The 12,931-nt window shown below is 43.1% G+C and overlaps 1 protein-coding gene across 8 annotated transcripts in view; it reads right to left on the reverse strand.

Moving 5' to 3' along the window:
* SPOCD1 (SPOC domain containing 1) overlaps nucleotides 1-8,259 on the reverse strand; it is a 28,334-nt gene extending 20,075 nt beyond the window's left edge. Inside the window, exons 1-5 of one of the 8 annotated variants that reach the window (XM_082232774.1) lie at nucleotides 8,146-8,259; nucleotides 5,739-7,257; nucleotides 4,648-4,701; nucleotides 1,452-1,556; nucleotides 620-772 (exon numbers count right to left, since the gene is read on the reverse strand). In XM_082232774.1, the coding sequence (XP_082088900.1) occupies nucleotides 620-772; nucleotides 1,452-1,556; nucleotides 4,648-4,701; nucleotides 5,739-7,040 (1,614 nt within the window). In that variant the 5' untranslated portion in view covers nucleotides 7,041-7,257; nucleotides 8,146-8,259. Of the gene's footprint in view, nucleotides 1-619; nucleotides 773-1,451; nucleotides 1,557-4,647; nucleotides 4,702-5,738; nucleotides 7,664-8,130 lie in introns of those variants that run through there. The other 7 variants (XM_082232773.1, XM_082232776.1, XM_082232775.1 and 4 more) reach the window with 7 other exon arrangements.
* Nucleotides 8,260-12,931: the final 4,672 nt, after the last annotated feature.

Here is a 12,931-nt window from a genome sequence, read left to right on the forward strand (position 1 = left end):
AAACTGAAATTCTCTTAATTAAAAATTAATTGAAAATAAATGGATTCTTGATCTGCTCATTATGTTAAATTTCTCTTTTCAGATAAAGCAGTGTGAGTGCTGCACAAATAACTAATCAAACTGACAAAATAGAAATGGTACAATACTTCATATTCTCTTTACCCATCTCACCAACAGGATACCTTCTGTCTATGATAGGAATTGACAACTTGGTGCCTTTCTTGGCATTCCTAAGTCAATCTGTCAGTAATATTGCTGGTCTATAGCTTTCCACTCGGAATGGTTTTTAAGTTTCTAAGGGGGAGAAGTGCAGAGATGGGTTTCTCCCCTTGTGATCCTTCCCATCCACTTAGCCTAAGTTTTGTTGTCTATGCTCTGACAACCTCTAGCCTGGATTACTGCAATGTGTGTAATACATGGGGCTGCTTCTGAAGATGATTCAGAAACTTCAGCTGGTGCAGAATCTGGCAACCAGGTTGCTCACTGGTGCAAGATAGTTTCAGCACTGGCTGCCAATTAGCTTCTGGGTCCAATTCAAAGTGCTGGTTTTGACCTATAAAGCCTTAAATGGCTCAGAACCGCAATATCCCAAGAACTACCTTTCTCCAGATGAACCTACCCAAACCGAGATCATCATCTGAAGACCTTCTTCCTGTGCCTCCTTCATGAGATCCAGAGGGTAGCAACATGAGAACAGGCCTTTTCTGTTGTGGCTCTCCATTTTGTGGAATGCTCTCCCCCAGGAGATATGGCTGGCCCCTTCATTATACACCTTTAGACGCCAGACAAAAACATTCCTCTTCAATCAAACCTTTGGTTGATTAACATCTGATACCCTTTTAAATCTGCTGGGAAGATACTTGGTTTGTTTTTGTTCTTATTTATATTACATATTTTGTGGGTTTTATATTGTGTTTTTGTGTTGTGAACTTCCTCGAGATCTATGACTGAATGGCTGCATGCAGATTTCAATGAATAATAATAATATTTCAGCAGCAAGGATAGCAAGAAAGGAAGTTTAAAAAGGGGATATTTTTGTTGCATGACATTTGCTTTGCTGGATTTTTCAACAAGGCAATCCACTTGACACCAGAGGCAAGATTTAAAAAACGCAACAATGAACAAAGGGATGGATGAACAAATACTCCCTTTAGCCAGCTCAGTGCTGAGAGGTATCAGTCACATTCTCCTTTCACACAGCCTCTGCAGCATGACTGGCACCAGAGACAAGTTCGGCTTCCAACAAATTAATAAGCTCTTGACATCACTACGAAGCAGAAAGAGGCCTGAAACTTATTGCAAACTCCTATCCAATCATCTTCATTAAAAAGGAGCTTCCTCAACTATCTTAACCTTTACTGCTGTCAGCTGCTAATCATTCTACTCAGTTATTTCATCATGCTGCAATGTAAGAGGGAAATATATACTGAATGGGATCTAGTAATGTGCACCTCGTCATCTGATGAATCCTCCAGTTCTATGAGCTTCCCCAAGGTGAACATTTCATCACCGTGAGTCTGAGTTCCAAGGAGTTTGACTGTTGACCCAGACAATTCCTAAAAGAAGTAAATTATAGAACAAATAGATTCAAACAGAAAATGGTTTTAAATATAAGACTAGGAGAGTATGGGGGAGGAGTGGGAACTGTCGTAAATCCCACCATGGATCTATATTTGGCAGCTAAGCTTTCTGCTTTATTGGATCCAGGAACAGGAATTCATACATGAGGCTAAAAGGCATTAACTGAAACATTTGGGTTTGTAATGTAGGTATAATAAACTGATCAAAGCGCTCGTTTCCATTACAAATGCCTCTTCTCTGATTTCTTTTTGGACATTAATAAAGCAGCAGGGCAAGAGAGAGGCTCTTATAGTGTTTTTTGCCCTTTTCTGTATCTGTAATACAGATGCAAAATCTAAAGTGGTCAGACTGTACACTCAATTTAATGTGACTCTACTTGCTACCTCACATTGATATTTACATGGTCACACAATTTTATTTTATTTTTTAAAATTATGGACAGCTCCTTATTTAAGTCACTTTGTCATTATAGTAAAAAGAAAGGTTGAGGAAAGTTTTAGTGTTATGTAGAAAAAATCATCTTAGCAACAAAAGGCAGCTGTCAATCAATATGCAGCAGAATCCTATTCAGAAGCAAAACCCATTGTATTCAGTGGAGCTTACTCCCCCAGTGACTGCAACCTGAAAAAACTGTTGATCATATCCATTTTTCTACCAGTTAATAAGCGCATGTGCCCTTCACTAGCAGTCTCACAAATTATAAACTGAAACTCATTGATTAATCAACTAACACTGTAATCACAACCCCCTCTGCATTGGGCGGGGAGGAGCCGGTTTAAGAGGTGTCACTCCACAGGTAACAGAGCTCCCAATTTGCCTGTTGGGTGAAAGTGGTGCAAGTGGGATCCCCTCCACCTCAAGTGGCAGCTTGCATAAAACCCTAAAGCAGGGCATTATGGGAATGGGGAAGGGCTGACTTGACGTGACTTGACCTGCTAGATCTCAAGTCAGCCTCACTATCATCATGTGATGACATCAGGCCCAACCGCTGCACAAGCAAATGGTGGCAAAGTTCCATTAAGACTTTTCAGAACTTTACACCTTAAATTTAAAAAATCTTCCTTGCATCTTCTGTTACCTCAGAGGAACAATTTTAGAGTCAGAGGGTGTAAGTGTTTAATTAATGTTGATGTGTACCTTTGCTAAACAGTACTCAACATTATAAGAAGATCTTGGTAGACATTGCTTGAGTTACATGAAGTACTGTGTAGAACTACCATTCTAATTCCACTTCCAGCCAATCATGGAAAAGCAAGGCTTCAACCAAAAGCACTAGGATACGAGTGGTCAATTCATCGAGTCAGTGCCTGACCGTCCCACACTGAACCACTTCTGATTTCAGAAGTGCCAACTATCTAAAGCAGAGGTTTTCAACCTTTTGGGGACCGCAGCTCCCTTGACCAACTACATTTTTTCTGCGGCTTCCCCAAGCCTCAGAAGCCCAATTATGTCACCCCTTGCCTGCAGAGTCCACAGTCCTTTACCCTTTGCCCCAAAGAGAGGTGCCTCTTCACTCCCCACTTGTCTATCCATTCCCCACAGCAAGGACTAGTGGACTGGCTGGCTGGGCTCCCTCACCCACTTGCTTGCTTACTCCAAGGCCGCCTCAGCTCCTGGCAACCGGCACCCCCTGGCCAGCCCCAAAGGCACCATTTGCTAGGGGAAGCTTATAGCAAGGCCTGCAGCAACCAACAGCCACACAAGCCCTAGGGGGGTAGAGACGCAAGAGGGCAAAAATCCACATACAGAAAGAAGAGAGATGAAAAAGTGTGGTATCTCAACATCCCAGAGACAAATCTCAAGGGAAGAAGAGTCCACCAGAAGAATCTGATTCCTTTGTTCTGCAATACTGATATTTGTCAACTCATTGTGATAATTAGGATCATTTTCACCCCTCATTTCACTTCATAATTACAAAACTGATCCTCTTGGAAAGTCTGTAGCTTCTTGCTTTCCTCTCCCTTCCATTTGGTTGTTGGTAGGACAAATCAAATAGTCCTACATGAGCTGGCTCTAGCACAGACACATCTACAAGATAGTCACAAATATAGCTGCAGAGAGAGGCTGGGTTGCAAGTAATTACTCTGAGCTAGCGCAGATTAACCTGCATGTGCGACAGCTGATTTACACCTGTCTATTCAGTACATCCACAAGATGAAACAGCAGCAGACTGCTCCGAAGGCCATCACAAACACACACTGGGGTTCAAAAGTAGTGCTGTGCAAACTGCCCCATTATCAGATTTTAAGTGGCCATTACAAGCTCAAAGTTAATCTGCATCAGTTTACAAATTTGTAGAGTTGTGTACATAACCAAATGCCTATGTAGTTCAGAACACTGAGACAGAACTACTTATTAACTTTCAGAGAACAGGCCCAGCTTTAGGCGTTGGTGTGATTCAGGGGAATATGACTCTTCAAGTCAAGCCTGATAACCTCACAATCTTTTATCCACTGTATTTCCAGAGAACCCTGGAAGAAATGTCAATCTAGCTTAGTGCTGCCTACAATGGTTGGCATAGGCTCTCATAGGGACATTATCGGCCCTACCTGGAGATGCCACACATGAAACCACTTTAACCACTTTGACCTTTTTTTATAATCACGTGGTACATTTTATGAAATGAAATTAAACAAATATTGGACCTGCATGCTGAGCTACAGCCCTTCTGATGTTAACATGTCCAAAGGGCTAATAATTGAAGCTGCAGTCCAAGCCCTACTTACTCCCAATTTAATGGGACTTCTGAGAAGACTGCAACCTTAAATTACAATTAGGACCCTAAAGCTGGCCAGTTTTAACCTGGAACAAGGCATCTACGGTAGGTAATTAATGGTTACTCAAGGGGATAATTAATCAGAGTCAGCTTATTTCCATCCCAGTGCTGTAGTGGTATATCCTACCTCTTTATTATTAAATTTAAAGGAGCTATGTTGCATAATCATACTGCAACTTGAGAAATAAGATGGTAAAGCCTTGAGTTCAAATACTGCATTAAAATTAGATTACTTAATCCTCACCAAACCATAACAATAAAGCAATGAGGACAGTAAGAAGATGACATACGTAAAAGACCATTTTTACACCGTGAGATTGATGTGGTCGCAGGCTTTCTTCCTCCTTGGACAGAAAGAGAACACACCAATTATAAACCAACTTTTAAAAGCAATCTGTTTTTTAGTTGGCTGATTAAGAGAAATATCTAACAGATCACCCGTCCCCCACACTCACTGTTTCCCATCAAGATCAGCGAAGAACACCTTTCCAACCATCAGTGTTCAAAATCCAGGTAATTTTTAAAGAGTGTAGAAGTGTTCTCTGAAGCTTGCCAAGTATGGCAGGAGGAATTACATTTCTTACTCTGGTGGGATTGGCTGGGGCTTTTATCATGGAATTCTGTAGAGGTCTCATTTTAGGGCCAGTTTTCGTAGATGATATTTTTATGTTATAAATAGTCCTGAAACTTTGACAGGATAAAATAACAAATCCCATTTTTTAAAAAATACAAATATTCAGGTTTTCTACTTCACCAGGATTCTTAACCCAGGTTGAAACTAATTAGAATTTTTTAAATTATTTTTTATTTTTCCATTTTACAAATATTTTGACTAAGTTTACAGTCAATGTGCCAAATCTTAATGACCCCCCTCCCCGCTTTCTGCTGTTACTTATGGTGTATCTTTTACCCCTGCATATCCGATTCAAACCTGTTTACTAAATTTTCCTTTTGTATCCCCTTTAAATTGTAACTGCACGTTTTTATGTCAATCCTGCTAATGACTTAAGTTTTTTTGCAATAATTTTTAAAACAGTCCACAGATTTTCCCTATTCTATATTAGGTTTGAAGCTAATTAGAAATCACTGGTCAAGTGGGAAGGCAGGTTATTTGGGACTTACATTTTTAGACTATTTTAATTGATACATTTTACCAAGACCGCCAGCCTCTTTGAGCTTCCTGTCTGGGATGTAAAGGTAAGATGCATATGACAAACATGGGTATTACTTAACGGCTGCTAAGGCCAGGTAGGAAGAATTTACAATAAAAAGCATGTGGAATAGGAGGGGGGAATATGCTATCCTAATTGGCTTACTCTTGGTCCCTTAACTACAGTAGTGTTTGCACCAGGCTACAGTGAACATGCTACTACAACCACACCTGCACAGGACTGTTTTCTTCGGATGGTTGAGTATTCACACTTTCTTCTACATTGTTGATCTCGCCATCCAAGTCCTCTTGGTGATCACTTGACATTCTTCTTTTCTCAATGAGCTCGGTAACTGCAGTGCCATCTGTGAATGACTGATACCCTGACTTGCTCTCCAACTGTGGAAAGTCAAGACCATGATCTAAAATAACATCTCCACACTCCAGGTCTCTGAATTTGTTTTCTTCATCTGTGTTTTCTTCATCAGAATCTTCCTGATCTATAACTTCATCAATTTTCAGAAGAAACCAGCAACTATCCATATCCTTGTTCCCAGACAAGGTATTGTTTGGGTTTAGAGTCTCATGTTCTTCCATACCCACTTGTTCTCCGAGAAATTCTTCAGCCGATGCATCCATAGAATCTGAAACAATTCTTTCTCCTATGGACAACTCACTTTTCATTATGTCAGAAACTGTGTCCTTCAAGTCTAATTTAAGATTGGCCCCTGAAACAAAGTTAGGTTCAAATTCAGAGTTTGCCTGACATATGTCTCCTTTCTGAACAGTTGTATCAGGCAACAGAGAAGAAGCACCCATTCTTCTGGATATTTTGGAGACCTTGGTTTCACTAAATGAATTTTCAGATGAAAAAGAGGAATAAATTTTGTGAGTCTGTAAAGCTTCTGTATGAAAAGTAGCTATCAGATTTTGACTAGTATCACTGACTGATGTTTCTCCTAAAAAGCTAGGTGATGTGTCCAGATCTTGATGCTCTTGATACTGCGTCTCATGAATTGGAGAAGTATCTAAACACTCTTTCTCTTTTTCAATTTCTTCTTCATCACAAAGATGGATAATGGAATTATCATGGCATGATTCCTTAGAAGAAAATCTTGCAAAAATACCTTCATCACATAGGGCAGATATATCTGTAGATTTTGCTCTTTCAGCTTTAATGTTAAAATCATTATTTGTTTCCCCAGGGTCTGATTCTCCAGAACTTGGCACTTGAACAGAAGTGTCGAGTTCCAAGCCGCTTTCCACCTTGTTCACTTTTTCATATTCCACTTGTCCCCCAGCATTCTTAATCTTGGGGGATGTCTTTGGCTTTTTAGTACAATTTTTATCCAACAAGTCAAACAGGGCAACCCTTAGTTTTTCATAAATACCGTCCTTCCTTTTGTTTTGCATTTTCTGTGGCAATTTCTTTGGATTTGGATGCATTAAACAATGTTTTTGTTTTCTTTGCTGGTTGGTATCTTTCAAAAGCACATAGCAAGGCTTTGTTAATTTTGTTGCTATACCTTTCATTCTGCCTGGCCAAGGTTCTGACAAAGTTTCAGAGGCCAACAGACTGTGTAAGATTTTTTCAGATGGTACGGATTCCTTTCTGAGACCTTATCTGCAATGTCTTTCAGAGTAAGAGCTAACTGTTGCTTGTACTGTTCTTTCCCTGCAAGGTGCTCATTGACCCATGTTGTTTTCTCCACCTTGACTGCAACCTGCCTATTCCGGGGAATGCTGCAAACTGTGGTAGGAAAGAAAAGGTTTTAATTATGGTAGTGGTGTGGTGTAAGCCACAGCATCAGCTCTGCCTCCTAATCCCCCCCAATGTCTCTAAAGACTAATGTACCCTATGCACGGTCAAAATATATAGGCTGAACCAAAATTAACATTTTAAAAAATCAGCTTTGCACACACTCTGCAGAGGCCACATATGTGCAGAATGTACATGTTCACATTAACGGATAAGCTCAGCATATCTAGAGGTGTTCCTTCTTGCCAGATGTTGTGATGCTACTATCCACATAGAATACATGTTCATATCAGCCTAACAACTAATATTACCATCGTACACTCTTTGAAACTCCCTCCACAGGAATATAGGTACAGCCTCATCACTTTAAAAAAAGCACACCAATGAAAGCATGCTTACTCAAGCCTGTTTGGCAGAATTCTGTTATATATATATATATATATATATACACACACACACACACACACTGTGTGTGTGTATACAAAATACACACACATACCTACATTTTTCCCTATTTAAATAATTTCCATGTGTTTAAGTGTCTTGTAAGCATGCCCATAAAGGCAGGTTTAAACTACTTTTGCTTTTAAAAGCTGCCCAGATTTCCACCGTCAGTAAAACAATATATATTGTTCTGGGAAGAGGATAGGCTGGCTTGGAACCTAAAGAGCTCTTCCTAACTCCTATTTCCCTCCAGAGCAAACCCCCGTCTCTCCTACCGATTCTAGAACACCCCTCTCCCTTCCTCACAAACGATTCAAAAAAACGAGACGGGTGTGCCAAACAGGCGCAGGATGGGGAAGAACAATTGCGGGGAGGGGGAGGGAAAATGCAGAGTCAACAAGCACGCGCTTCTCCCTTAACGATTGCCACACGAGCCTCTTTCCCGGGCGCTGGCTCCCTCCTACGCCTCCTCACGCTCCACCGGCAGCGCCGCCCACGCCAGCGCGACACGAAGACGGGGCGGGGATGAATAGGAATCTGCGCCACGTGACCTTGGATCAAGCGGGAAACTTGCAGATTCTTTGCCTAGACGCACGTCACAAAGAGGAGGAGGCGAGGCTTGGGGTTTGAAAAGGAAAGGCCGTTGGCCGGCTGTTAAGAGTTGTGTGGGCGGGGCCTGCCCTGGGCAAACTTGACAGAAAAGCAGCAGGAGCGTTTAAAAATGGTTTTTCCCCCTCCTTCGGAGCGGATTCCTCCCTGCCTCCGAAAGTCCTTTACAAAAAAAGAGTACGGTAACACAAAATTATCAACGTGCGTGTTGGCATCCGCCTTTCTCCGGGACATAAGCGCAAATTATCAATAAAAACAGTTTAAAACTTTTAATAAAGAATTCAGCATTTTAAAAAATCAACGCTTAAATGCTGCATTTTCACAGGTCACATCAGAGAAGGGGTGAAATTCACCTGACACGAGAACTTTTTCATTTACCACTTTCCCTAACAAGGGGGCTGCAGAGGGTGTTGACACAATGGGCTTTCTTGGGGGTGGCTTTCAACCTATGCAACATTCTCCCCTGGGAGACACACCTGGCACCATTTCTGTCTTTTTGGCCCCAAGCAAAAATGTTCCTCGTCCACCAAGCCATTGGCCTTTAATTATCTGCAGCATCCTTTCTAGGTCTGTCTTTATAGATATGAACATGTTTTTAGCTTTGACTCTGTTTTAGTTTTCACTTGGTGTTAATGTATGTTGTTTTTATTTTGTAAGTGCTTAGTCTGTCTTTATAGATATGAACATGTTTTTAGCTTTGACTCTGTTTTAGTTTTCACTTGGTGTTAATGTATGTTGTTTTTATTTTGTAAGTTGCTTTAAGTTACTTTTCATTTAAAAAAAACAACCCCTAGAAGAACTACTAGAAAGTGCAGTTAAAAGGTATGTGCAGAATGCCTCCATCCCACAAGAACCAACATGTAAAGAGAAAGAGAACAGTATTAATAATAATAATACGAAGACAAATTGGCTCTGGGGAATAAACTTTCCTTGTCACCTTCCTTCAGATGCTGATCCCAAGAGTCCAAGGTTCATATAGGGGAAATGCAGTTCTCTTCAGTATAGGGGTCCTAAGCTGTGTAGGGCTCTGAAGCAAAATTGCTCTAAAACAAATTAGCAGCTAGACCAGAACCAGTTTTATGTTCATTTCTTCTTGTTCTAGCCATATTCTGCACTAGCTGTTGTTTCCAAACCATCTTTAAAGACAGTCCCATCATCCAGCACATTGCAATAGCCTAACCTGTAAGTTATCCAAGCATAGACAATTGAAGCCATTCCTTTCAATGAAAACTTGCATGCCAGGTACTATAAGCCAGTGCTGAAGCAATGACCCACCTTAAAAAAAAAATCAAACAATTTAAACTGCTGGGTGGAGAAGGCAGTTAAGTACCACTATAAACCCTGATAGACCATGGTCAGAAGTTTTCTTGCAGGCCACACCTGAGGAAGGTGAACTGCTGCTATCCAGCTGGAACCTGTTCGGGGGATAATCTGCTTCTTTTCATGTATTTTACAAATGTATTTAAACCCAGTTCATTATGATCTGCAATCTCAGTCTCTTTCCAGAGTTAATCCACAATTATATTGGTAAGCAATAGGGTATCATGTTTATCAGAGGAGAGACGGAAAGAAATGGTGGAATAAAGCTACACTATGACTTTCTTATGAAAGTTGGGTTATTGACATGTGTCACTATACCCTCATAAATGTATGAATTTAAAAAAATGATTATCTGGTAGACTGGGGGTATGATTGGAAACAATAGCTTGCTGATACTTTGGAAAAGGAACTTCCACATCTCCCTTTAAGGTTTTTCTATTTAGATGAACACTACTAGTCTTGTAAGCTAATGAGGAATACACACATGCAAACTCTAGCACTGAATAAGCTTGCAAATACCTCCCTCCCAATCCCTGCAGGAGATCCGATCTCAAACTACTTCAGTACTTCCTGCTTATTGATTGTATTCTAAGCAAAGATAAAGAACAACTTCAGAGTTTCATTTACCTAAAAATAAGTTTCTATGAATCAGCCTTTACAGAGTCGGAATATGGAAGATGCCACCTTCTCAAAACTCAGTTGTTTTCTGAAAGCAGCAGATATTGAGGTAATGCTCTGTAACATCACAGTTAATGTTCACCTAGTGTAAAACCATGGTTTCCTGGACAGGTTGCAGAGACTTGGGGCTGTGTATTCCCTTCATGATTTGTATGTGATGGGTTTAGAAGCATTTGCTTACATTTTTAAACAAGCTATAGTTCCACATGACAGTCATACTGCAAAATTGCAGCAGGCTTAAACTCAAATCAGTGAGAACAAGCCAGGATCAAATCACAGAATCACAGTTGAAAGGGACCACGAGGGTCATCTAGTCCAACCCCTTGCAATGCAGGAATCTTACACCCAGTGTGGTGCACAACCCTGAGATTAACAGTCTCATGCTCTACGGACTGAGCTATGGTGACTTCAAATCCCATTTTCTTTTTTAAAGCATATGCTTCAGATTTCCTCCTTTGGTGCACAAAACAGTTTTGGAGTGTAGAAAATTCATCGTAACTCATTCACATTGCAGGAAATCATGGTTTCCCATAATAACAGAGCTGGGCCCAAGTGTAATTAGTGAATTGCCAGGTTTTATATCGCATATGCAGTGAGATCCAGCCAAGGACTTTAGACCAGTGTTTCCCAACCACTGTTCCGCGGCACACTAGTGTGCCGCGAGATGTTGCCTGGTGTGCCGCGGGAAAAATTAAAAAATTCGAAAGATTTTTTTTTAAAAAAAAGTCAAATTTTCGATTGGGGCGCCGTCACTAGATGGCCCCTGGGGTTCCCTCCCTCCCTCCCGCTCTGCGCCTCCCTCCTCCTCCTCCTCCGGGGAGGCCCTTCCTGGCTATCGGCCAAGGCTTGGCAGCTGCCACTTACTCACTCACTCGCCCACCCGTCCCTCCATCCCTGCACCCGGCCTCTCCCCCTGCCGGGATCCGTAGTCCCCTCGCCCTTGGGCTCCGCGCCCGCACGGGGTGCGCGAACTACGTTTCCCAGCGTGGCCTGGCGGGCCGGGCGTTTTGTTTGAAGCGCTCTTCTCCCGGCCATGGAATGAGTGCGGCGGCGGCGGCCGGGCGGGCAGGGGCTCTTCCGCGCAGCCCCCGCGCAGCCTGCCTGCGCCCCCGCGGAGATCGGGCGGCAGGATGGAGCCCGGGGATCCCCACGGAGGCGGAGCGGCGGAGGCTGCCCCCCAGGTAGGGCTGCGTCGGGGGTGCAAGGCAATGCATGCGTGCAGGCGTTGCATGGAGTGCAGTGCAATGCAATGGCAACGCGGCGCCCTGCATGCATGCATGCAACTTCCACCGGCGCTCCAGACTTGGCAGGTGAGGGGGGTCCCCAGTGGGCGGCAGAGAGAGCCGGGAGGGCGAAGGGGAGCCGGGGGGGAGCAGCGCTGCTCCCCGAGCCGAGCCCGGGGGGAAACTTCGGCGTCGTTGCGCGGGGTGTTGGAAGCGGAGGCTGGCGGGGGCCCCTCACCTGCAAAACCTGGTCGCCTCTCATATATTTCATGCATTGCATTCATCGCCCGCTTTCTCCTCCAAGGAGCTCCCGGGGGCGCGCGTGGTTCTCCCCGTGTTATCCTCGCAACAACAGCCCTGCGAGGTGGGTCAGGCGAGTGGCCCAAGGGAGCACCCAGGGATTGTCCTGGCCAGGTGGGGTGATTTGAACCCTGCTCTCTGCCCGGTCTTCGTCCTCATTTAGCCCCCACATGTGCATGACTGTGGTTTTCCCCCCTCGTCTTGGCTATGGTGTGAGTCTGTGCTGTTAATTAATGGGGTTCTGCCTTCGGAGAAGATGAGCCAGCCCTCAAGGAGGTGATTATGTCATTTGCTAGCAATTCATGTCCCTCCCGGCGTGACGCTGCGCGCTGACGTCACGGGGCTGTAATGGTGGTGTGCCTCGAGATTTTTTTCATGAAACAAGTGTGCCTTTGCCCAAAAAAGGTTGGGAAACACTGCTTTAGACAACTGTGTTCTACTGAGCACTATCTTACTAGCTGGTAACAGCCGTATTTTTAGCACAGTGATTGTCTTGTGGATGTCGATGCATGTGATGGCCACAGCTTACCACATCCAGGAAAAAGATGCTTCCACAGCCCAATATCTCATTTGCACACTGCTCTTCATGCAAGGTGCCAAGGGCACCATTCATGTGACTGTCCTTTATCACAACCATCATCTTAACATCGTATTACCAGAATCACTTAGCAATATGAATCAATCCTGGCCTCCTCAAACTCAGTCTACCCAGTACATCACACTGGCTCTGTCAGTACAGGGGATCATTGGGCTCTTGCATTTGACAAGCCAGCATGAGGCCAAAGCCTGGACCTGAGAAAAATCTGATGTTGATCATGGTGCATCTCATTCCTAGCTTCCCAGATACCAAGAGGCACAGCAAAAGATAAGTGCTCATTCCTGGATCAATTTTTGTCAGACTGCATACCTGACACACACAGCTATTTGTCTGAAGAAAGTATCTTGTACCAGTTTGGCATGGTTATTCTACTAAAGAGGTGCATACAAACCCCCTCTATCCAATTCACAGGACCACCACCTTCAGGTTACTTGCCCTGACATACCACCAGAGCTAGTAGTTGTAAACAAAATTCACTGAGAACCAGGGAGGA

The sequence above is a fragment of the Podarcis vaucheri genome, assembly GCF_965113315.1.
Source record: "Podarcis vaucheri genome assembly, chromosome: 7".
Taxonomy (NCBI): Eukaryota; Metazoa; Chordata; class Lepidosauria; order Squamata; family Lacertidae; genus Podarcis; species Podarcis vaucheri.